We start from the raw sequence: 26,531 nt of genomic DNA, 5'->3' as shown, positions 1-26,531 counted from the left end.
ACAAATATCAACTTAACAGAATTGATAGAAGTCTGTCAGTAGTCGGAGCTGGCACATTTTCCCCCACGGTGGATAACAGCTGGAGCGCTGCCACTGTTTGAAAGTGTGTGAGGCCTGTTTGAGAGCGTGTCCTCTGCCACGCAGGAGAGCCCCGGGCTGCTGGGAGAGGCTGGCCCGGGCCTGGGCTCCAGCAAGAGGCTGAGCAAGAGCAACATTGACATCTCCGCCCCCAGCGAAGGACATGCCCCCCCCAGGCAGCCGCTGAGTAGGAAGCAGAGTGACTCGTACGACGGAGACACCTCTTCCTCCACAGGCCAGCACCACAGCTTCTTCAGCAGGTAAAAAAAGATACTCAGGAAGTCAGGTGAATCCGGTTGGGAGTTAAAAGCCATAGCGTAGCCACTGCTAGCCGGTACGACGGCGCAGATCAGTACCTCTCTGGCCCCTGTCTGGCTTATCATGGAATGTGTCACATTCATCCCTCCTGCTATTAATTAGTATTTTCTGCAAGATGGCTATCTGTGTCTGCCTGTCTCTCTGTCTGTCTGCCAGCCTGCCTTCCTGCGCTAGGCTAAAAATAGCTTTGTGGAGCCTGTGCCAGCATGCATAGGAGACAGAGCACTGCAGGTGGATGTCGCAGGGCAGTGGAGGAGCAACCAGTAGAATACCCCTTCCGAATTGCACGCTCCAGTGAGGTTCACACCGGCACAGGAGTCCTGGGTAGCAACCCCCCAAAACACCGTTCCAGATAGGACTCTAACCCACCCACACTGATCTGTGTGTCCATGGTAACGCTCCTCTCCCCTACCCTCTACTTGTTATTTTGCTCTTTAAAGCGGAATTGGCAGGCTGAGGGGACGAGATGAGCCCCGGTAGAATCCACTTCCTAGTGGTGCACCCCTGGTCACACGGAGGGCACGGCCAGCCCATGGTCCCCAACTGCTTTTCTGGGCGTCACATCCAACGCGCACATTTTGCCTCGGCAGGCACTGGTCATTTGCCTGGCGAATATTAATTTTGCCCATGTGTGTGACCGACTGACCGTACCCTTAAAGGCCTGTTTCCCAGACATCAACCCGCCCATCGCAGCTCCCGCGGGAGGGCTTCTTGACTCTGGTTCAGATCCATCTCAGCAGTCTCCTCCTACACACTGCTCTGATGAGGCCTTATGGGGGAATTAAAGGGTTAATGCTAAGAGCAGTAACCCCCCTCCCCCCTCGGAGGAACTCAAGGAGAATATGTGGGTGAGTCTGTCTGCGTCTTCCCCTGAAGCTAAGGAGGACTGCCAGACAAACAGTGTGTGGCGGCTTCAGTCTGACGCAAGAGGTGGCCAGGATTGATGGAGGGTCGAGAAGCCGGCTAGCAGGCTGCACTGAGGTGGGAAGGGAGGGAGGGAGGGAGGAGGCAAGCTAGGAATTGAGGGGAGAAGGAACAAAAAAGACAAATAGAACAGGCAGAAATCGAAGACCGCTTGGTTCCGTCTCCTCAGACAGCGTATACCAGCGTAGACAGCTTCCTCAGGGCTTAGAGAGGCACTGTTGGTATTGGCAGGTACAGAAAGGTCCTCTATTATTGGCCTGTGTCTGAGGCAGGCCAGGCTGTTCAAACAGCCAAAATCCCCTTAGAGCCGCCCCCCCCCTTCCCCTCGTACATCCCCCCGCTCTGCACGGGGTCGGGGATGCAGAGTCATTGCAGCCCATCGCGGCATACTACTACTGTATGGTCCTCTCCATCAGCTGGCTGGCTGGTGCAGGTTCACCGTACACGTACTGTACTGTACACATTGGATATAATGGAACTGCTCAGAACTGAAAACGGACCCCGCCCGGCTTGAGTGGTTTAGGACCGCCCCTTTGTCTCCTGCAAACCAAAATGTCTTCCTTGTTCAGTCTAACTGTGGAGTCTGTATTTGTGTGTTTTGTGTGTGTGTCCTGCGCCTGTCTGCAGTCTGGTGAAGGAAGGGGTGGAGCTGCGTCCCGGCAGCAGCGCCCGCTTGGTGTTGAACCCGGGCTGGTTTGACTTTGAGGTCTCCGAATGTTTCCTCCTGGGCTGTCCCCTGGGACTGGTGCTGGCCATGAGACGCACTGTGCTGCCCGCTGTCCAGGGTAGGTCCTATACCAGAGAATACACACGCACATGCGCTGACGCACATACAGTCTCACACGCTCATATATACACACACACACACACATGCACACGGAAACACTCACACTCTTGTCAACAACAGTGCTGAGTGTATAACACAGATTGTAAACATAACGTAACATGAATATCGACCTACAGTACATCCTTGAGGCATTCCTTTGTTATTATTGTTGTTATGAATGGATTTAGCCGGTCCAGCAGCTGTACTCAGCTAACTTAACGGCTCCTCTGTGTTCACTCGCTGCTGTCTGTCTGTTGTCCCCCGGGGGCCCCGACAGTGAGCCACCTCCGTCCCGCCTGCTCCCAGATCTTCAACCTGTTCTACCCCTCGGACCCCTCGGCCTCCAGGCTGGAGCCCCTGCTGCAGGCCCTCTTCCACCGGCTGCCCCCCTTCGCTGTGCCCCGCTACCAGCGCTACCCCCTGGGGGATGGGCGCTCCACCCTCATAGGTGAGAGCCCAACCGGGAGAAAATCTATCTGCCCCAGCCCCGCGGAGGCTGTACTAGAGGATGCCCCGCCCCATTGCTCATGAAATTGTTTTGTTGTGGGCTCCGCCTATCTCCTGTCTAATGGTACAGTACATATCACCATGTTAATTGACTTTATGTCTTTTGCATTTCAAAGCCAGCGCCTCACATTTGCGGAGTGCTAAGCAGGCTGAGCTGAGGCAAGCAGGGGGTATGCTGGGATTTAGTGTGGTTGTTAAGCACACACACACACACACACACACACACGCAGAGACACGTGCACGAATACACACACACACACACACACACACATACACATACACGCACACACACACACACACACACACACACTCTCTCTCTCTCTCTCTCTAACACAGACATATACACACACACACACACACACACACACACATACACAGGGGAAGTGGGTCCCAGGCTCTCTGAGGCTGTTCGCTTTAAGGAGCTCAACATAAAAGGAGCCAAGTCTGGCCCCAGAACCTGTAGTTATGAATGTGATTATAATTCATTCTGTCTCTACGGACCAGACGGTGTCTGAAAAAGTAGGCAGCAATCCCTTTGGGAGAAGAGAGGAGAGGAGGGAGAGCAGGGCTCCAGGGGGGGGGGGGGGGGGCGCTGGTAGGCAGGGCAGGCTTTTCTGCACTTTAATGAGGCACAGGTTTATTTAAAGAACGTTTCTGAACCTCTTTTTAGGACATGGAGACACGTTTAAAATGCCGCTCTGTCACATACTGCAGCCTCTGCCTGTGCGTCTCTCAGCCAGGGAGCTTGGTCTCATCCTAATGTATCGCATCCATAGAAAGTAGGACAATAATGCAGCGCGTGCATCCCGTTTCACATGCCGCAATCTTAACACCGAGCCTGGATTAGATGTAACATGGAACGGTTCATCAAAGATGTTAATCCCATAAATCAGATACCGGAAATGAAACACTCTCTTGTCTGAAATGCATAGGATTACAGTAATGTCACTCTGCCCATGTTAGGTTTTAACATTCTGCTAACCCCAATTTAAAACTTTGTAAACCTATACCACTGTGTAAACTGCAGGTTGATGCATAATTGGGTTGTGTACTTTCAGGCTTAATGTTTGTTTATAGCTAGAATATCGACCGTGTTATTGGTGGGGAGAGGTAGTGAGCAGGTGGGAGGAGGAGGGTAACAAGAGAGAGACACACACACTCTCTCTCCCTCTCTCTCTCACACACACACACACACTCTCTCTCTCTTTCTCTCTCTCTCTCTCACACACACACACACACACACACAGCTTCACTGCAGCTGATTGCTGATGTTTAATTATGACACTAAATCCTCACACCATTGACTAGGCTTAGGCGCTGTCAAAATATGAGTTACAGTAAATTTAAAATTGCTTACAGGTACAGTACACACACACACCCTCATTTCCTTTGGCTCTATAATGTGCTAATTAGTTATTGTGAAGGCACATAGCGGCAGGCAAATCAGATTCCTGCGGTTAAAAGCCTCAGGCGTCGACACACTCAGAGAGATGCCTCTATTCTGACTTACTGCATTATCACAGAGAAACAAGCTTCCCTCCCTGCTCTGCTGCTGATACTGAACATGCGGGCTGTGCGTTATATGTCAGTAATGAACAAAGTATGGCTTACGCACTGTAATAGTCCTTTGATTGGTAGGGGACCAATTTTTCTGTGCCCCCTGCAGCCTCTGATTGGCTGGAAGAGGGCACAGTGTCCCTTTGAGGTCTCTTTGTGCTATTGAAACATGCCAAGGCCACAGTGTATGTAATCAACACACCTATGACCTTGGCATTTTGAAATCTCCCCCATCCTTTCTCTAAAGACCTTGATTCTTTCATGCTCTTTAACCCTCTACTTACCGAACGGCACGATTCTATAATTTCCGTACTGATGGTGTCCCTCCTGTGTCCTCTCACCCCTCTCCTGACCCCCCCCCGTCCGTCATTACTTCACCACATCACATTTTCTCCCTCTCTCCATGGGTGGAAGGGGGCTAAGTGTGTACTGCTCAATTTTTTGTATGCGCAAGCTAAGTTGTCCATCTGGATTACCCGGAGGAATATGGTGAGAGGGGCTGGGCCCACGGACCCAGTCCAGGTAGTTAGGGGGATGGTCTTTGCCTGCAATAGGGTAGAACATGCCCGTTTTGTGATCACAAACAATGTGGCTGAGTTTCAGAGGGTGTGGTGTCTGGGGGAAGCTATTTGTACGGTGGGGGCAGATGGGCTTGATTTGTTCATTCATTTCCCCACTCTCCCTTCATTCATCTCCTCCAGCACACATCAATCAAAGTTGGCTGGCGTGTGTGTGTGTGTCTCAGCCAACAGCCCTCTCTCTCTCTCTCTCTCTCCCGGAGTGTTCTCTCTCTCCCGGAGTGTTCTCCATCTCTGCCTGTCTCTGTGCTCAGTGTACTGTGAAAGACAAAGACGACACTCAGGACTGCCAGAGGATGGAGGAAGCCCCTGCGGAGCAGAGGAGGAGGAGCAGGGCTCATTTAAGATAGCAAATAGTAATGGTGTTTGTGTGTGTGTGTGTGTGTGTGTGTGTGCGCGCGCGCGTTAGAGGAGGAAGCTGTCGCAACACGTCAATGATACCGGTCGAAAATGACGTGGCCTCGCCTTTTGCACTTCTCTCATACAGACAGCAGCACGTCATCATGTTGTAAAACATTTTGAGCTGCATTTTTTGTATGAAGAAAGGTGCTATAAAAAAGCTGTATTATTATTATTAATGTTACTATTATTATTATTATTATTATCACACTGTGTGGCTCACAGTCAGATTTGCAAACACCCAACAAGTACAGAGAATACAGTATTGGATGTATGATGAGCGTCCGTTGCACCTTTTCCTCCACACCTACAAAAAGGCCGGTCTAAACTGTGGGCTGTTGTCCAGCAGCGCTGTAATAGTTGCAGCCGATTCATTCTCACGTCTGGCCGAATGGGCGACCAATCAGTATGCAGACGCGGATGCCAGTCACTCGCTCGCTGGCTTGCATAGCGATGGCCTCCGCAGCTTTGTTTAAACTGCCGAGTAAAGGTTACGCCACAAGCAAGGAAAGGGTCAACCGGCCTGAAATAGATTGCGCTCTGAAAATACACTGGACATGAGAGCACATCAAAACAAAGGACTCCAGTGCTCTACAGACATGCTCTACAACATGGCAGACGTGGCATAAGGATTGGAGGCCTCTAAAAGAGATGACCAGCTGGTGGAGAGACATGGTGGCTGTGTTGCATTGGGATGCAGGCACATGCTCTATTATTCTAACTCTGCTCCCTGAACACACACACACACACCCACACACACACCACTAGGGAAGACCAGCCGTCAGAGCCCCACTGGCCCTGGTCATAATGATTAACTGGATGGATGGACACTCAGGAATACACCGGTGTACTTTGGAGGGATGAGAGGGGAAATTACATCGTCCTGGAGGACTTGTTCAACCTGCTCTGTCTGATTCTCAGGCTCAGTCCATCTTACGCAGACAGAAATGTATCCAAGGAGCATAAACAAGCCAGACACACACACGCACACACACACACACACACACACACACACACACACACACACACACACACACACACACACACACACACACACACACTAATTTGCAGTTGCAGCCATGACTGTGTTGCAGTAAGACTGTGCTTAATGGAGCTTTCTCCTATTGATATGAGGCTCAGTATAATGAGAAGAGATTAAATTTGGCTCTTTCAGAAGAAAACACAGGCCAATGGCTGCCCATAACAAGATAAAAAGAGATTAGCCACACTTGCTGGCACTGAGTGTGTGCTACAGTACAAAACGAAACAAAACAAGGCCTTCACGATTTACCTATCTAACCACCCGGGGATTTCAAATAAACTCCAAGTGTAACAGCCATCTCCGTGTTGTGCTCTTCACAACAGGAGTAAGAAAACAAAAACAACGAGCCTCAGATAACAAAGCTCCATCGAGTCGCGGCAACCCCCACAACGCGGATCCCAAACCAAAAATTCAAAAGAGAAGGCTTTTCGAGAGTATGAACGCTGTGTAGTACTTCACAACGTTGCAAATGCTTCGCAAACAAAAACCCAACCCTGGTTAAGTTATATAGGTTTTTAAGTGAGAATGCGGCTCAAAAACCGAATTTAAGCAACCAGGACACACGTGTGCAACAACCGGTGCGAATAAACCTATTGTCTAAGTTATTACAGCTGAACAAATAAAGGGACCACTATAAACTAGATTCAAACGATGTACCAGATTTCAGCAAGTTCCAGACCGACCAGGGCCTCGGGGTAACATCCTACCAGCTACGATAGCATCCCCGAGGTTGAGGTCCCGCGTCCTTGAGAAAGAACGCCACACGTCCGCGTGATCGGCCCAAACATGCCGAAAACCGAGCAGTCGCCCCAAAAACATTCACGTCGCCAATATTGTAAAGGAAAAATCTTACTTGGTTTAGTTTAGATTTCAAAGAACACGCTGAGTGGTCGGTCAAGCTGGTTTCAAACAAAGACAATAGTTTATTCTATGTTACGATTTGCAATTCGGACTCGAGCACAGGAAGTGAATCCGGGCAAGAGTGAGTCACTTGGGAACAAGGTCGATAGATTATAACGTGAAAAAGGAAGTGACATAGTTTCAGGATGAAGAGGACAGGGAAGTGATGTCACACAGGAATAATTTGTAGTTTTAACAGACTGATCTATGAGAACGAACTACAAAGTTAGAACAACAGTCAAGTAGGAAAACAAAACACTTTGGTGAGACTTGAATTTCATTCACAATGCACTGGAGTACAGGAGTAGGTGGAGATGCAGAGTCATTAGGAGCAAGGGCAGGAGCAGAGGTGTCAGGGGGCAACACCTTGTTGTTTGCAATATGCACGCATAACATAATCATTAAGTCCCTCCCCATCAGTGGGGTGCCATTCTCCACAATGAAGAAGATTCCGGGAGCAGTGAGGCTATGGAATGAAACATCAGCAGACATGCACCTCAGGACAGGAATGCTTGTTTTATTGTAAGACACCAGCCTGGCAGTCGGTTCAGTAAGTGGAATGTCTCTAAAGTACTGTGTATAGATGCTCTGTGGCAGTATAGAGACAGACGAACTGGTGTCGACAAGCAGGTCCACTTTACAGCACTGTGAGTGAGTGTTCTGAATGGATCTCTACAGCGCATGTGATCTTATCACTAGTAAGTGCAGAGTGGTCAGTGTATAATACTGTGACTTCTGAAATGTCAACCTCACGTACCTCTCTGGTGCGAGCACGACACACATTGTCTGCATGTAACTGATGCAGCTAGGCAGTTAGTTGCATTAGCTAAATGCCCATCTGATCCACAGTGGAAGCATGTTCTATTCCCCTGCTGGGAAGCCTCACCAGTATTTGACTGCTTTCCCCTCTCTCTCCCTTTCTGCTTCTGCTTGTGTTGTACAGCCTGCACAGGTGCAGCTCACGGCTCGCAGAAGGCCTTTGCTTGCTCCGTAGCAGCCTCTGTGCAGCAGCCTACGTACATCTGTGTAGCAGTTATAGCACGTTCCAGAGTAAGTGTACTGTCCATTAGAAGTCTCTCACGTATCCGCGGGTTGTGTAGATGTTCAACTATCTGATCACGGATTACCTCATCCGCACATGCTAGTTTAAGTAGTGCAGTCACATACTGAGGGACCGTTTCATTCGGCATCTGTACTCTCTTACGGAATGCATGGTGTTCAGCAACTGTGTTTGTCTTGGGCACAAAGTACCCCTCCAATGCAGTCATTGCAGTGTCGTAGTCTGTTCCCGTATCCGGGAGTGAGTAGAAGAGACGCTGTCCCTCGGTGCCCAGGCAGTGTAGTAGGACGGCTCTACGCAGGCAGCAGGCCAAGCATTGCCCGTAGCATTGATGACCAGCATGTAGTTCTCAAAAATCTGGCGCCATGTCTTGAACGGGACGGTAGGCTCACCAGGCGCAGGCAGGAAAAAACTGGGAAATGGCACATTTGCAGCCATTGTAAAGAAAAAGTTATTCCATTTCTCGTCGCCAATTGTTAAAGGTATGATATGTTATATGTGGATTATTTCCCCCCATCTAGTGTCTAAAGATAAGAACTGCAACAACACAACATATTGGTTGCCAGGTTCGTTACAACCTGCAGATCAGGTCAAGCGAGCAGACAATTTTCTACAGAAGGATAGACATGATAATATCATACGTAACGTTATAGCAGAGGAGTTGGACAGACCCGCCTTACCAAAAACTCAATACTCTAATCGCTAATCAACCTAGCTAACGTTAGCAAAAACAAACATGCACCTTCCTGACACACAACAACAGGTAACAACGTTAGTGGTCTATCACCACTAGCAGTGTTTGCTAGCAAACGATTGCTAGCTAGCCAAGTTACATGCCACAAAATACCAGAGAATGCACTGTTTGTCATACTGTGATAAGATCTTCACTCCGAGAGGAACATACCGTTACACTAATCAGTAATCACAATCAAGTATTTCAGAGTGCCATTTAATAAGTTACGTTAGATGCTGTAGTGTGGAGATAACGATAGGTCTGGCTATGCAGATTCCATTAAAGATAATGTTAGCTAGCTAAGTTAGCAAGCTAGCGTGAGCTAAAGATAGCTAGTTAGCTAGCTTACCGGTCTAGTAGAAAAGTAGCCATGTCACCATGTGACTTTATCCCATGAAACTCCATAAACTCTGTCCAACGAGCAAAGGCTGGCCCGATATTTATCCGAGTTTTGCTCCTTCTTCGGTCACTGAGCTTTTGAGATTCGTATCGCATGGTTCGCCGGGGCTCAAGCGGAGAAGCAGGAAAACGAAACTCGACCATTATACCAAACGTTTAGCTGAAAAGAGTGAGCGGAAGTGGACGCACTTGATGCTAACCAACATCTATAATGCTGCTAATTCATGGACGTATAACATTAGCTGGCTAGTGCTAATCTCACAGTGGTGAAGCTACTGTAGAATATTACCTGGCAACCCAGCGCACAGTTCCAACGCTGTAATACTATTGGCTGGTCTGATATCAACAGAGTGTCATTGTCGGTCCATCAAAATTTCATGATGTAATAATTTCAGACAAAATATAATTTTCATGGAAAAGCAATACTTTTACTCTGCAGCCTTCGCGAAGCCCTATAGATGTATTATTTTTGATTTGATTTTAATCCACATATAACATTATACCTTTAAGTCCTAACTGAACTTTTGTAATGAACGAAGTAAATAAGCACAACGTGGTCCATCAAATGAATGTTTTAATTTACTTAAGCTGGAGCACAGTACAGTAACTCAGTAACTCTCAGCAGTAACTCTCAGCAGTGCAAGGCAGTTCCATCTCCCGGGCAACGTCTATACATCATCTTACCAACCAAGCTCTTAAAGGCACAGGACACAACACAATACAAAAAACACTTCATTGTTACAAGAAACATTTTAGACTGAAATCGTCATTTAGGCCTCTTGGTGCCATTGTGTTTAGAGTGTGGATCCAGTGCATTTCGCGCTGTGCTAGTCTCTGGAGGATATTTCCTCCTCTGAACGATGGAATGATTCTTTCTATTCCCACAAAGCGTAGAGACAAGGGGGAGCCGTGTTGCGCTTTTAAGTAGTGTTTCGCCATCGCATAGTCTGTGTTGCCAGTTCCGATTGCTGTTTTGTGTTCTGATATCCATGGTTTTAGATTTATTTTTGTCTGGCCTACATATGAATAACCACAAGGGCATGTAAACATGCCTATATCACATGAGTGCTTTTGCAGTTGATGAACTGCTTAAAGGGGAAGGCTCTTTTTCGCCAACCTGGACCTTATTTATGGCATATTATAAGATTTTTGACTCACCGAGATAACTTTGGTGTAATTCTGAGGCCTGTAGAAGAAATTTAAAATCCAGCGTGAGCCAAGTATATCCATATAATGGCGGCGGACGGGGCACCGAGAATGCAGCTTCTAAAAAATGTATTTTCTGCCACGAAACGGTTATTTTCATCAATCTATTTTTATGAATCGCTAGTTGTGCTTCCATAGAGTGAGGGCTTATTGTGGTTTTCACATGCCTCTGTAATATGATCTTTAGAAACATCTTTAGAAACGAAATAAAGCTTTCCCACTTGCTCCAGCATGCATGCGCAGAGCACAGCGCGCAGACTGGCTATTCTCCGTCTGTAGGCTACACTCGCGGCTCACATTCTCTACGCTACGATCGGCTTCCATCATATTCTAAGTCATCTTCTATATCCTCAAAATCTGATAAATATTCAGCCATATTGCACACAATATTCCGATCGTAGCGTAGAGAATGAGCTGCGAGTGTAGCATTCTGTTAATTCGGGGTTGGTGGAGGGGTTAGGGTGACACGAATAGCATTCTTAGACTTGACCATCACCAAAGATGCGACAAACACAATCCAGACCACTATTTATCGCAAACCAAAGGCCAGGAACTCTATCCTACACTGTGGCAGCAACCATGCATTTGTCGCATCTTTAGTGATGGTCAAGACTATTACGTCACTACTTTACAAGTGAGACGGCGAGACCAGTGGTTGTTGCTCCTGCGGGCATGATAAGATCCTGTAGTGTGATGAGCTGTTATTTTCAAATCTTGTCGTGTGTGCATGTTTGAGATTCACGAGAAGAACATCTGTTAAGATTTTCCTTATATGCGTGATGCAACCCAATTTCGAAATCGGTTGGGGTTTTAAATATCCTTTAGTGTGAGCCCAGCATAAGCAGACAAAAGACTGGTCAGATGAAGAGATACAAACAAGATGGAGAAACAGTTAGAGCTACAAATTAAAGATATTGTTAAAAAAAATCATGTCACACAGCACAATGGCTGAGTATGCATTAGCATTTTTATTCTGCATCCCCCTGGGCTTGAACTCCTGTTGAGCTACCTACATTGTGAGAAGCCATAGATGGTTTCACTCAAACTGCTGAGCTGAGACTTGACATGAAATGCTCCGACTGGTTCTCAATTTGAGTAAAATTTTTTTTTTTATAATCCATAATCTCCTGAAGAGTCATAACGGCACACAGAGGCGTCATGCCTATAGTACTTGAGGGAGCACGTGCCCCCTCAGATTTCTTTTTCTTTTTTTTTTTCTTCTTCTTTTTACATTTCTGTTATTGTTTGTTTACCATTACATTTTACAATGCGCAGTTATGATTATTTTCTCTACTGAGCTGAATGTATTATTATGTCATAGACCACCTCGAAAAGCCACCATAACCTCTTTCAAAAAGCCAAACACCCTCTTTCCCGGTGGATTTGGTTTCTTCCAAATTAACGCTGGACCTGGAAGCCCCCCCCCTCACCTCGTCTCAGATAAACACGTTTTCATGCTCTGCTTGCATACATTTAGATTAAGGTTGTCCTTAACTGATGAACAGGTCCTCCAAATATTAGGCTATTCAGTATATCAGATTCAATATACTTCATACTTCAGTATATCATTCTGTTTTTTTGCTTCCCTCTGGAATATGTAGAGGTGGGTCGTATGCCCACCTCCCTTGTTCTCTGTAAAGCGCATTGTGTTGCCTCTGGGTATGAAATGCGCTATACAAATAAAGCTTTGATTGATTGATTGATTGATTCGGACCAATGCCAAGTGAGTAAAAAAAGTAGATTTGTTTTCCCTTACTTTTATTTTGAAAGTCCTTGAAAGAACGCTACCAGTAAGTTTAATTTCACACCGCTTGAGTGGCAACTGGTAGTGTGCTGTGTCCTGATTTTAAACTGTTAAAATGCACATGGGTTGCATGATGGCCCTGACTCCACATCACCTCTATAGTGCTTCTATATTTGAAATAATTACACTTGGATTAGTTCAGTTAGATCATTGTTGATTCTGAAGAAGGCCTGAGGGCCGAAACGTCAATCAAATAAAAGAGAAATGCATATAGAGCCGGAGTGTGCAACACTTTTTTCCAACTCAGCTAGACAGACTAACAACATTGATGCTGCCGTTCCATCCTCATACTGTATGATTTAAATGCTTTTGGATCTTCTTTGTTCTTGCTCCCTCTCACGTCATATGGTGCCATCTTATTCCTCTCTCTCTCTCCCCTCTTCTCCCTCCCCAGTGGACGGTATCCACAGCCACCCTGATGTGTTTTCAGAGGGAGAGCCCAGTCCTGGAGGAGGCGGAGAAGGAGGACGAGGAGTAGGAGGAGATGGAGGAAGCGGAGGGCCAGGGCGCAGGGCCAGTATGACCAGCGAGGAGAGTGAAATGTCAGGCTGTTCTGTGAACCAGCTGGCTAGTGCCATAGCCAACAGTGAGTGGGAGTGCTCATTAGCAGGCAGAACAAAAGTGCAGATTGGGACTACGCTTGGGAGCTTTGTTTCTTCAATTAACTCCAGCAGAGACAAAATTCTACCGCTCCTCTCATGCCTTCTATCACTCAGCAGTAGTCAGAAATCAGAAAATAAGACTGATGAAAATATGTTATCTTGATAATAACATACTGTACTTTATCTCCCCTGTGCATGCGTGTGTGTTAGTCTCCAGTGCCTGGTGGGGCTCCAAGCGTTTGGACTATGCTCTGTACTGCCCTGACGTGCTGACGTCCTTCCCCACTGTGGCTCTGCCCCACCTCTTCCATGCCTCCTACTGGGAGTCCACTGATGTGGCCGCCTTTGTGCTCCGGCAGGTAAGAACCGCACACGCACACACACACACACAGGCACGCTCATAGCCATATTCATAACAGGGCAGAGATAATCTCCGGTCTGGATTTAGTGTATACTGTATGTGTGCCTATGTGTGTGTGTATGTGTACAGTATATGTACGTGTGTGTGTGCACGCGCGTGTCATGTGTGTGTCATTGTTTATGTGTAGTGGTAAGAGGAGTCCAACGCTCATTGAATCCCCTCAGACACTAAGATGGGTGAAAGCAGTGTACCATATCATGTATTAATTAAAGCCATTGGACCACAGGCCTTTCGGCTTGACCATTAGAATACATCGTTCAAAGGAGCTGTGAAGACAGCATGCTCCTCAGCCATCTTATGGTGGCTGACTCTGTTTACTGTATGTGTGTGTGTGTGTGTGTGTGTGAGAAACGTGAGGGGAATAGGAGAGCATCCCACAGGAAAAAAAGCAGTGTTCTACTTCACAGCTAATAAACCCACTGATCATTAACCTGGAGCTCAAATCGATATCTCATGATGGAAACTGATACCTATGGACCTCAGGGTTGACATTAAAGCCTGCCGAATCATACTATAGCACATGTAATACTACAGTAGTGTGTGCTCCCTAGACATAAGTCATATCTGTTAATAATTAGAGTTGCAATTTGCAATGACCACTGAAATACTCGGCTTGAGGACTCAATAACACGGATCACAAGACTTGATCAAAAATCAAATTAAGTCTTTAAACAGGTTCCGTACACAGGGAGACAGTCCACAAATCCAGGCAAACAGTCCGACAGGGAGAAGGGACAGAGCAGAAGTCAGTAGTCACAGGTAGAATCTAAACCCTAGGAGGAATAGCTGGCACGTTTGGACATGGGGGTACAAAGACGAACCGGCCCAGAGGAAACAGCAGCAGGAAACGTGGACTAAAAACACCAGGAAGAGAAGGATAATGAGAGACAGGTCAAACCAATTAGGGCACTGAATCACAGGCGGGACACACACAAGGGCAGGAAGTTAAGTCCCTGAAATAAGAGAGGAGAGGTGAGTATTTCAATATTAAGTAAAAATGAAAATAAATGACATGAAACGGCCATCTGCCTCTTCAACAAGGATTGTCCCCCACCCCACCACAGACTCCACCACCATTGAGAGACACCGTCGATAGACACTTGCATGTGACCTGAATGTATGTATAAGACGCACCGCACTCACACATCACGCTGCACACACATATGTACATACACACACTCACTTTCTTTTAATTGAAATACTGTATCTTCATTTGGGAGCTTTTCTCAGCAAAAAATGATATATGCAATTAACTTAAGATTAATTAATTACAGATCATGTAATTGATCATGTTTTTAATCGATTGACATCCCTAGTTTAAAGATAGACATGGAAAACCTTCTCTCAAGCTCAGACAGATTCCAATTTTCATCTAGCATACTGTGAAATTGGTCATACTCTGGCCCCTTCAAAATCCGCCTCCATCTTCCTCTTCACAAGCTGCTACTAGCTGCTGTGACTGCAGAGTTGGGGGGTTAATGACAGTTTGGCGTCCTTCAGTCTCCAGGTGATGAATATTCCAGCTCATTGTTTTTGTGCCTGTGTGCTGTCTGATTGTCTGAGCACCTCCAGACACAATACTGTACGTGCATCAGGTGTTTGACTGGTGTCCAGTGACTGGATGTATTGACTGTGCTGACAAGTAGTGTTGACCGGGGAAAACTTATTTTTTGGATTAATGGTGGGGGTGTGCGTGTGTGTGTGTGGCAGCTCATGCGCATTGACTGCGTGAAGACCCAGGAAGCAGACAGCCTGGACTCTGCCCCCTTCTCTCCCTCAAGCCCCCGGGAGAAGTGGCTTCGCAGGAGAACGCACGTTAAGCTAAGGGTGAGAGGAGCACCATTACGTATTCATGGAAGATAAACAATACTGTATGTCAAACAGGATGTGTCAATATCACCTGTAGACAAGCATGCTCACACATTGCAAGATCCTATGCTAATGGTTGTGAGCCCAAGAGCCTGAGCAAAAATAGCTCAAAGTAATGAGAGTTAACAACTCATATTCCATAAAAAAAAAAAACAGTAAAAAAAAAAAAAGGATTTTTATATCATTCCACTTGGATTGAGATATTCAACATGGGATTGAGATATGGCTGATATTCAACATTGTGTATTACAGTATATCATCTCAGCCAGAGGCAAATTGATAACTTGTCTGTGCTACTGTATACACACACACCCATGCACACACACACACACACACACACATGCTAAAATGACCATCTCCATTCAATATCTATTCAGAGGGTGCACAGTCTTCTGCCATTGTGTGTGTGTGGGGGGGAGGCTGTATGCTGTGATACCCAGAATTTCAACTTGGATCTCTGATGCAAGCACAGCAACACACTTACAGTATTCTGCACCATATCAGTCTGTCGTGAGAGGCCGACTCAAGGCCAACAGTCTATTTATATTTATTTTCTTCCGAGAAAAATAATTCAATCATGGCAGCTTCTGTGTATGCACTCAGTGTAGTCCATAGACATTTAGATCTACATTTAAAGCACTGCACATCTTATTACCATGCTCCTAGGAGCCTTATGTTCTGAGTGTTGTTTACTGTAAGTACTGAAAAAGGAGGAGGCTTCTAGCTCCTAGAACACTGGAGTAGCGTAGCATTTTTTACAGACCAAATAACTGGCATCAGGATGAATATCACCCAGTCGAGGCCAAATGTTTTGATTGATGCACCTCTTACCCCACGGAGCAGGGTTATGAACTTGTTTACACCAGTTGACACAGAGATACTGAGCAAAGTGGTGACACAACTTAAGCCATCTACTTGCCCCCTTGACCCTATTCCCACAAAGTTCTTCAAGACTTTTTATTTTTATTTTTTACTCTGGACACATTAGCTATTGTACATTGTTCCCTCAGTACAGGTGTTTTTCCTCAGTACAGGTGTTTTTCCATCAGCACCTAAAACTGCCCTGGTAAAACCCATCCTGAAGAAAAACAACATAGACTCCTCATTCCTCAGTAATTTTAGACCTACAGTGTATCTCCAACCTCCCCCTTTTAAGTAAAATTCTAGATTTTTTTTTTATTCAAACAGCTAAATGATTTCCAAGCTGCAAATTATATCTTGGACACTTTTCAGTCAGGTTTTCGCCAGCATCATACTGTAGCACAGAGACAGTGCTGGTCAAGGTTGTTAATGACCTCCGAAACACAGTCTCTGTCCTTGTCCTCCTGGACCTGAGTGCAGCGTTTGACACGGTAGACCATAGTATCCTTATTAGAAGACTGGAGAACTGGGTAGGCCTCTCTGGGCCTGTCCTTGTTTGGTTCAGGATGTATTTAACTGGCCAAGAGTTTTTTGTCGCTCTTGGTGACCACAGCTCAAAAAACACCAAGATGATGTGGGGTCCCACAAGGATCAATTCTAGGGCCCCTACTTTTCAGTCAGTACATGTTACCCCTACGCGATGTCATGAGAAGGAACAACATTAGCTACCATAGCTCTACCCATAACCATAGCTCTACAAATGCAAATGCAGTACCTACCCAGCTCTACATTTCTGTGACACCCCTCGACTACAGCTCAATTGACCGCTTGACAGAATGTATTGCTGACATAAATGTGTGGATGTCACAGAACCTCCTCCAGTTAAACCAGGACAAAACTGAAATATTGATCATTGGTGAAAAAGATGAAAGAGAGAAACTATCGGTGCACTTAAAACACTGTCACTGAATACGAAATGCCAGGCAAGAAACGGTGTCGTGCTGGACTCTGACCTTAGCTTTGAGGTCCATATAAAGAAGGTAACAAGGACCTAATTTTATCACCTAAGAAACATTGCCAAGGTGAAACCTTTCCTCTCCCTTTCCTCTCTTTCGGTATCAGTTGATACCAGACTAATGCATTTTATTACCAGCAGGTTGCACTCCTGTCTGGCCTATCAAAAAAGGCTATTAGTTAACTCCAACTGATGCAAAATGCTGCAGCACGTGTATCTTACACAGACCAGAAGGAAGGCTCACATCATACCAGTTTTAAAATCACTGCACTGGTTACAAGTCAGTTTTAGAATTGATTTTAAAATTATTTTATTAGAATATAAAAACTTACATAATCTGAATACATCAGGGCTGTATTTCAAACCAAAGGGCTCATCCCTACGCTCTACACCCTACAGAGTGTATTCCCTTTGTAGTGAGCACTGTGAAGGGCATAGGGAGTAGGGTGTCAATATAATGCTAGTTTGGAATGCCCTTCAATGTCATTTTCAGGGCTGTCACATGTGTCAACAGCCTGTCACAAGCTATACTAACCATAACAATTGTTAATGAATGAATCTTATCTTAACTGAAGCTAAGCTTTCGGAGTGGGAAAGTGATGTGTCCTGATCTCAGGCTATTATAAGCCCAAAACAGCAGGGTCATCTGAGAATTTCATGAAGTAATTGTGCATCACCTGTTTAAGCAGCTGAGTTTGACACAGCTGTAGCCGATCGGCTATTGCTAGTTTTGCGTCCAATGTCCCATTCATATCTCAGCCAAACACAACTATGCTTGAACTTTTCCACTTGCCAGCTTGTTTTTCTAATTGTTATCTTTGGGGGAGTTGCTTGTGCACTGGAGGGATTCTTTATTGGGAATAAGCCGTTGGATTGTATTCAGACATAACGTAGGCTGGTACTGTCAAGGATCACAGCCGACTGATGCACCCTCCCTTCCTGCAACGGAGGGTTATCAACAGGGCTGGAGTTCCATCTCTCATCACTGACCAGCAGCTGCCAACTTGGGCTAATGCTAGTTAGCTAGCTACATCGTAAATGTGTCAAACTGAATAATTACCACATATAATAAAAAAAATACAGATAGCTAGTTCAATCATGATGTTACTAAGATATCTGCTCAAAAAAAATTGTCCGCAAACCATTAAGCCAGGTTGCCAAATTACTGTCGCCTCAATGCCCACCATATTTGTTGATAAATTATTGACAGGAGATGTCGCCGTCGCAAAGAGTTGTGGGACCGAAGGGAGCAAAAGTGACCATCGCTTGTTCACTTCAAAAATTACTGTTATGAAGGGCCCTTCGAAATGAGTACTTTTGCACCCTTCGGATTGGAACACACGTTCTTTAATCTATGAAAACGTTCTTGGTACCACGATTTCACTTAAAAATTTGTGGTTAGATCCACGATTTGTAATCCAATGTATTCCTATGGGACGTCACACCAAAACATGAAATAGAAGCGTTGTTTTTGATTGTTTGTTCTCAGAGTTTTGTGGTTGGTTGTTCACATTGGAACACGTGATAGAAGAGCGGTATACATTTGCGAGCGCATTTGAGGGTGGTTTGGGTGGGTCAAACAACTTCGGTAAAACAACACCGAGTGCAAACTAGCTGGCGAAACTAGCAAACAATAACAACGTTTTACAAGCAACTAGCAGACAACACTACTAGCTAGCCAACTAGCTCACATTCTTACTGTCATTGGACCTCATTCCTGAACGCAGTTAAGAAAAGAACTCCACTTATGAAGTTCCCGGGACAATTCTGGCATTCCTGAATGGTTTCTTATCTTGGATTTGTTCTTATCTAAGAACAGAATTTAAGAACGCGGAAATGCAGTCGTAGGTAGGCAAGATTGTAGTGCGTCCATGTTCACAAGGTCTGAATTTATGAGAAATCCGAGGTGATTGTGTTCACATCACATCACATTCTACAGACATCCTAGGTTTGAATAATAATCATAATCATAAATACGAGGATATTTGTATCATTTCCAATTACGTTTCACATTCATGATTCTACAAGGCATCGCGGTGTCCTAAAATAAATAAAAGCACTACACAAACACTGCAAATGGCAGTGAATTAATAAATAAGCACTAAACTCAGACTCAGCACAACAGCACCTTATATTCCATAGTCGTCAGAATGGACACATCTACCTTCTGTAAATACTGTTAACATGTGAATATCCATAACTAAAATATATAATATGGTCCTACATAATATAGATATAGGGCCTATCAAGATCCACAAATAGCATTGCATTTAGCATTATAGAATTGCATTTAACTAAACTGTAGGCTACAATTCAATGTAGGCTATATAGTAGGCAATGTAGGCTATATATTTTGCATATTATATTAAAAGTCCATATATACCGTCTTGTTTTCTTTTGTTATTTTGTATTGGTTTGTTTCACCGTGCCTAAGCTTAGTGTGCACGTTGTAAGATCCAGCGGAGAAACATCTCACTGCTCATTTTGGTGAATTATCGACCAACTTAATCAATATGCAAATAGGTTGGAAATGTTTAACAGCTTCATTAGATGACTAAATCTTCTAAATGAAGATTGTTAGCCAGTGTCGACCAACAACAGAGAATACTGAAGGAATCAATCCCATTCCTTAGAGTAGACCATTCTTGGTGGTTTGTATGAGTTTCAGTACAGTACTGTATGTTCTTCTGTTGTCCATGTGTTAGACCGGTCCAGGTCCAACTGATTGTGATCGGGAGACGCATGATGTAGGAGCTGCGCAATGTACCGTAGGCCCATAGTGCACCTCAGGATGTGGTCGTTCTAACTGGGTTGGTGTCTAGAGGGAACGTGCCTTGATTGTTGCCTGATGCGTAATAGCATGTGCCCTCGGGTATCCGTGATAAACCCTTTGTCATCACCACTAGCCTCTCACAATCCCCGAATTACACAATGTACCCTGCATGTCCCCGTGACATTCATTTCCCATTGAAACCCCACCAACTCAGAGCAGATACAGGTGAGTCATACGAGATGTCTGTGTGACAGAGACTGAGGCAGAAGTTTTCACCCCAGCTCTCTGACTAGAGCCACGGTGAGAGGAAGCAGAACAGAGCGGCACTGAGAGACTTGACAGAGATTTGACACCCTCTTTTGGTAAGGCCATGTAGTGCACACTTCTCCAGTTCCTATGCTGTGCTGCAGAAAACTAGGGTTGTTCGTCATCTGCTCAGTGACAGACTATTTAGATTGGTCGATGTGCTCAATAAGTTGGAAGGAGTAATTGAAGGAAGCCAGATGGGAGATTTACAGTCTTCTCTCTCTCTGTCTCTGTCTGTCTCTCTCCCCCGCCATATAGAATGTCACCAGCAACCACCGGGTGAATGATGTCATCGCCACAGAGGAGGGCCCTCAGACTTTGGTTGGTCGGTTCATGTACGGCCCCCTGGACATGGTGACTCTTACTGGAGAGAAGGTGACAGCACAGCTTGTTTGATGTTTCTGAGAGCTTCATGTTAGAAATGTATCACATCCAACACGCTGGTAATGCTAATGGCGTGCCTCATAATATTGTATATGCGTCCAGTGGTATTATAGGTATTCATTAACCACTGTACGCGAAGTGAAGTCTGCCAACTGAGGGCCACCACCCGGGCTGGTGTTCAGCTGCCACAGGCGGGGAGAGCAGTCGGCGGAGCTTGCTCCCAACCCAGAATTCTGCAACTGAACTCCGAAGGGCTCACCCCAGTAAAATCGACTTCATCGAGCACCTGGCCTAGACCACCAAGGCCCTCGTCATCCTCCTCCAGTATACCTACTGCGTAACAGCAGATAAGCTAGTTCGTCCAAATTTCGCTCTAGCTGGGTCTAGCCTAAGCAGCAAGCATGGCCTCGCTATGTTCGTCCATCAAAGGTTGAACTGGACTCTCGTCGATCAATCCCTGACTGGCTCGGAGATTGAGTGGTTGTGCGTGGACGTTGGCAGCTTTAAAATCATCAACGTCTACAAGCCTCCGCCCTCGCGAATCACACCAGTGTATCTCCCAGTCTTCCCTCACCCCTGCCTCTATGTTGGCGACTTCAACTGCCAGCACGAGGACTGGGGGTACAGCACCAATACATCCGACGGAGAAAACCTGGCTTCTTGGGCAGCTAACAACAGCCTGACCCTGTTGTACGATCCAAAGGGTTAAGCCAGCTTTGTCTCAGGTCGCTGGAAAACTGCGACGAATCCTGACTTGGCATTCGTGAGCGTCGGCATTGATAACCAGCTCCCTGATAGACGCGTGCTAGGAAAGTTCCCGCGGTCCCAACATCGACCATCGCTGATTACCATGCCTAAACTCATGGACCTCATCCCGAGTGAGCCGGTGAAGCAATGGAACTTCCGAAAGGCCAACTGGAAACGCTACCGCCTCCTTACTCATAGATCCACAAGGTGCCTTCCACCACCTAACACCAACAATGTGGATGAGGCATACCTGGAACTCTTTGGCATACTGGTGAAAGCAATAGCTACTAACCGTGTTGGGATGCGGAGTGTGAGAGTCTCTACTGTGCCTTCCTCCGGGCCCCCCCAGGAGCTGAGTCAGACAGACTTGCCTCAGCCCTGCTGTCTAGACTCAGCCGAAGGAGACAAGAGTGCTGGGAAGAGGCCATTAACTCCATCGACTTCTCACACTCCAGCCGCAAGGCATATACCATCCTTAACAACCTCACTGGTAGGTCTAGACACTCCCCCCGTCACTGCCCCATCTCTGCAAACAAAATCAAATCACAATTAATGAAAAGTGGGACATACAAGGGCAAAGACCGCAAATTGTCACGTCTTGTGGCAAAAGAAGTGTCTGACCTCTGGGAGGCCACAACTCCTAGCGGCGATAACATCTCCGGTTAATTCACACCGGAGGAGTTCGCTGCTGCCCTCCAGCATGTAAAGCCAGATAAAGCTCCTGGGCCTGATTCTAACTGCCCGGAGCTTATACTCCATGCCGCGCCTGCCTTGAAGTCCTGGTTAAGAGCATTCCCCTCTTCCTGCTTGCGCCAACTCAAGATCCACAGAATCTGGAGAAGAGCCCTAGTTGTCGTGATCCCTAAGCCGAACAAGCCTGAAGGGGACGCCAAGAGTTACCGGCCCATCTCTTTGCTATGTATCCCCTTCAAGATTCTCGAGCGTCTCATCTACGCCCGCGTCGAACCAATCATCGACCCGCTGCTCCCACAGGAGTAGGCCGTCGATCAAGTCACTTTGATGACTCAAGACATCGAGGACAGCTTTTCGGCTAAAAAGAAGGCCGGGCCCTCTTTATAGACCTGACGGCTGCCTATGACACCATATGGCACCGCGGCCTCACCTGCAAGCTGCTCTGCCTGCTGCCGGACAGGCACATGGTCAGCATGATCATGGAGACTGGCAGGCCGTGGAGGAGACACTGAGCCAGGAAATGCAAACACTAGCGGCATACCTCTGGAAATCGAGATTGAAGCTCAGCGAGGCAAAGACAGTGTCGGCATCCTTCCACCTTACCAAGAAGGAAGCCAAACGGGAGCTCCGAGTGCACACCGACAGACAAAAACACTGAGTACGGCAGCCCTAGCCCTGGTCTACTCAATCAGTGAAATCAGTGAATATTGCGCACCGGTTTGGTGTCGCAGTGCTCACACCCGCCTCATCGACCCACCTATCAACGAAGCCTTGCGCATCGTGACAGGATGCCTGCGTCCCACTCCTGTGAACAACCTTCCCATCCTCGCAGGCATCCAGCCCGCTGGCCTCCGCCACACAGGAACCACAGCATGTTTCGTCTGCCGGGCCGTGGAGCCTAACCACCTGCTCCACGACAGACTCACTGCAACAGCGGAGCCTCCCCGGCGTATCAAGTCGAGACACCCTTTTGTGCCTGCTGCACGGAATCTCCTGCAGCAATTCAGAGATCTTAACATCAGAGAGGCAGGATGGACGGACATCATCTGGCGTGCAGAGTGGGAGGCGAACACCTCCAGACTCCATGATTTCATTCCGGCCGCCAGTCCTTCCCCTCCCGGGATGGACTTACCCAGACAGGCATGGGTGAGGCTTAATCGCCTCTGGACCGGAGTCGGATGCTTCCGCTCATCGATGCACAGATGGGGCTTGGTATCCTGTGCGGCGTGCGAGTGTGGCACTGAGGAACAAACCGCAGACCATGTCATCCAGGACTGTCCGACATACCAGACACCCAGCGGAATGCATGGCCTGATGGTTTTTCGATGACGAAACGGTGACATGGCTCCTGGAGGTGTGCCCGGATATATAGCCCGGGTGACCCCTCACCCAGGCTCGGGGTGGTAAAAGGATAGCCCCTCAGCACCGAGCCTGGGGAGGAGAGGAGAACACAACATCTAACCCGCACGAAGAAGATAGGTATTCATTCATTCATTCTCTCACTCATCCAGTACTCTTGGCATACTGTGTTCTAAAACTGTCTGGTCCTGCCTCAGGTGGACATCTTACTGATGACTCAGCCCCAGTCAGGCCGCTGGGTGCACTTTGACACAGAGGTGACCAACAGTAGTGGCAGGGTCACCTACACCGTCCCCAAGAGCAAGAGGCTGGCGCTGGGGGTCTATCCTATCAAGATGGTGGTCAAGTAAGCCACCGGCTCCAGGGCTGTTGTTGCATACCAGTTTGTATGGAAACTGAATTGGATTGATTAAAGGAGTAGTAAAGGGAAAATGCATGTTTAGCCCTGTTTTAAGGTTACTTATGATCATATACAATGGTTCAGATCAAAACGTTGACAAAACTAGCACTTTTGAGAACGTCTGATAATTGCTCTACCACCGTTTTGGTCATACAATGGCTGTGGATGGGCACCGTGAAAAATAATTCAAAAAAATGTTCAAAGACAAGAAACTCACCGAGGTGTTGGTTGGCGTTCTGACATATAATTCGCCATAAAGTAAGATTCTAGTTCATCTGGAAAGGCTTTTTAAAATATTTAGCATAGAACTATTTAGTCGCCGCACATACGTGTGTAAACGTCCGCAAACTAGGTAGCCTAACAACATAAACAATAACAATAGCTACCGTAAGTAGTTCTGCTTCCTGAATCCCCTCTGCGGATTGATCTACACATCTACAACGGTCGCTTCAATACAAGTCAATGGATTTCATAAAATCATCAATAAAACCCAACAGGATTCATACTTTGCGGCAAATTTGATGTCAGAACACCAATGGACACCAATTACCCCCTCGGTGAGCTTCTTGTCTTTGAAGGTGCCCACCCACATCCATTGTATGACTTTTCAAGGTGCCCACCCACATCCATTGTATTACCAATACGGTGGTAGAGCAATTATCAGACTTTCTCAAAAGTGCTAGTTTTGTCAATGTTTTGATCTGAACCATTGTATATGATCATAAGTAACCTTAAAACAGGGCTAAACATGCATTTTCCCTTTACTACTCTTTTAACTGTAACTGGCACATCTCTACCGACCCGAGCAGGGTTGCTGTTAGAGACCTTATAGAGTTCAAGTTGTTAGACGGCTGCCTGCAGGTGAGCAATCATTCAAAATCTCTCTCCCCCAGTCTCTCTCTTTCTCTCACTCCCCCTCTCTATTGTTCTTTCTCCCTCCCTCTCTCCCCCAGAGGTGATCAGACGAGTGCGGAGGCATACCTGACCGTGCTGCCTCGGGGGATGGAGTGTGTAGTGTTCAGCATCGATGGCTCCTTCGCCGCCAGTGTCTCCATCATGGGCAGTGACCCCAAAGTCCGTCCCGGAGCTGTCGATGTCGTCAGGTAACCGGTAGCACACTGTGTGTGTGTGTGCCTAAAGCATGTGTGTGTGTGTGTGTGCAGATGTGTGTGTGTGTGTGTGTGTGTGTGTGTGTGTGTGCAGGTGCCTACTGGGCATGTGTGTGTTTGCATGCAATTAAGTAGCAGCTCAAACAGATTGATATGATTAATGGGATGAGGCTGCTAACGGAATTGAAACTCCAGGGAGTCATCTGTACAGTTCCAAATATGACCATTTATTCTGTCATATTAATTCATCAGAGAAGAAAAATGGAGATGGGGAGAAATGGGGAGAAAGCACTATTAAAAAAACAACAACAACAATACATCACATGGGAATTATTGATGTCGGTCTGTGTGTGTGTGTGCAGACACTGGCAGGACCTGGGCTACCTGATCATCTATATCACAGGCCGTCCAGACATGCAGAAACAGCGTGTGGTTTCCTGGCTGTCCCAACACAACTTCCCCCAGGGCATGATCTTCTTCTCTGAAGGCCTGGTGCACGACCCTCTTCGCCAGAAGACCATCTTCCTGAGGAACCTAGTGCAGGAGGTAATCTGACACCCCTCCCGCCTCTCTCTCTTCCCCTTCTCAGTCACGTACACCCTTTTCTCGACTCTGACATTGACGTTGACTTTGTCGGCACTCAGAATCTTCAATGTGCTAGACACACCACTGACAATTTACCCCCTCCCTATTCGGCAGTGTCACATTAAGATCAACTCAGCCTATGGTTCCATGAAGGACATCTCTGTTTACAACATGCTGGGCCTGGGTTCCTCCCAGATTTATATTGTAGGCAGGCCTTCCAAGAAGTACCAGAATCAATGTCAGGTAGGCAAGCCATTCTTCACTCTGTTATCCCTTGTGTCTATAAAGCTTGGGGAGGCTTTTACTGTAATAGATATTGATTATATTCCTATATATTTATTTTGGTCTGAGACTTTTGTCCCTTCTTGTTACTCTCCACTCCTCTCATCCCTCATTTGTTTTCTTTCTTCTCTCCTTCCCTCCCTCTCTCTCTCTCTCCTGTTAAGTTCCTGAGTGAGGGCTATGCAGTGCACCTGTCCTCGCTCCAACTTGGCCTCAGGGCCAGGCCTAAGAAGAGCTCTTCTGTGCGCATGGTGCTGAGGAAGGGCTCCTTCGGCCTGTCAGCCAAGCCCGACTTCCTGTGCAAGCGCACCCACCTGCGCAGGACCATGTCTGTCCAGCAGCCCGACCCGCCTTGCACCCCCAACCCCAAGCCTGAACGCGCCCAGAGCCAGCCTGAGTCTGACAAGGACCACGGGGTAGGCGGCCACGGCGTGTGGGGGAGGGCCTCCATGCTCCGTGGAGACACCAGTCCCTGACGACCAGAGAGAGGGAGAGAGAGAGAGAGAGGGAGATGGAGGAAGGACAGAAGAAGAGGAGGAGAGGGGGGTCTCAGTGTCCAGGGCCGAGGTGAATGACCACATCATCCTCAATATGTCCCTGACAGCCACACTCTCTGCAGAGTCACAGGAGTTTCTAAAATGACTATTAAAACAAGCCCAAGTCCTGTTCCTCAGCTTTGGACACCTGGGGAACAATGTCGGATTGTTTCCCAATTTGTGTCGAAGCATACTGACACTTATATAAAGCATGAATAGATCGCAGTTGTTTAATAATTTAGCTGATCACCTTTTGCT

At 46.8% G+C, this 26,531-nt stretch overlaps 1 protein-coding gene across 1 annotated transcript in view; it reads left to right on the top strand.

Annotated features, from left to right (window-relative positions):
- Positions 1–26,213, top strand: part of pitpnm3 (PITPNM family member 3) — a gene marked incomplete at both ends in the record, with an annotated part of 100,714 nt that extends 74,501 nt beyond the window's left edge. Inside the window, 12 exons of the mRNA XM_084436711.1 lie at positions 145–338; positions 1,948–2,105; positions 2,424–2,594; positions 12,726–12,917; positions 13,144–13,292; positions 15,065–15,181; positions 20,437–20,553; positions 23,559–23,707; positions 24,715–24,864; positions 25,233–25,416; positions 25,570–25,698; positions 25,902–26,213. Of these exons, the coding sequence (XP_084292837.1) occupies positions 145–338; positions 1,948–2,105; positions 2,424–2,594; positions 12,726–12,917; positions 13,144–13,292; positions 15,065–15,181; positions 20,437–20,553; positions 23,559–23,707; positions 24,715–24,864; positions 25,233–25,416; positions 25,570–25,698; positions 25,902–26,213 (2,022 nt within the window). The remainder of the gene's footprint in view (positions 1–144; positions 339–1,947; positions 2,106–2,423; positions 2,595–12,725; positions 12,918–13,143; positions 13,293–15,064; positions 15,182–20,436; positions 20,554–23,558; positions 23,708–24,714; positions 24,865–25,232; positions 25,417–25,569; positions 25,699–25,901) is intronic.
- Positions 26,214–26,531: the final 318 nt, after the last annotated feature.

The sequence above is a fragment of the Borostomias antarcticus genome (assembly GCF_949987555.1).
Source record: "Borostomias antarcticus genome assembly, chromosome: 1".
NCBI classification, from domain to species: domain Eukaryota; kingdom Metazoa; phylum Chordata; class Actinopteri; order Stomiiformes; family Stomiidae; genus Borostomias; species Borostomias antarcticus.
The sequence above is the reverse complement of the archived record's forward strand: the minus strand, read 5'-3'. Positions and strand labels throughout refer to the sequence as shown.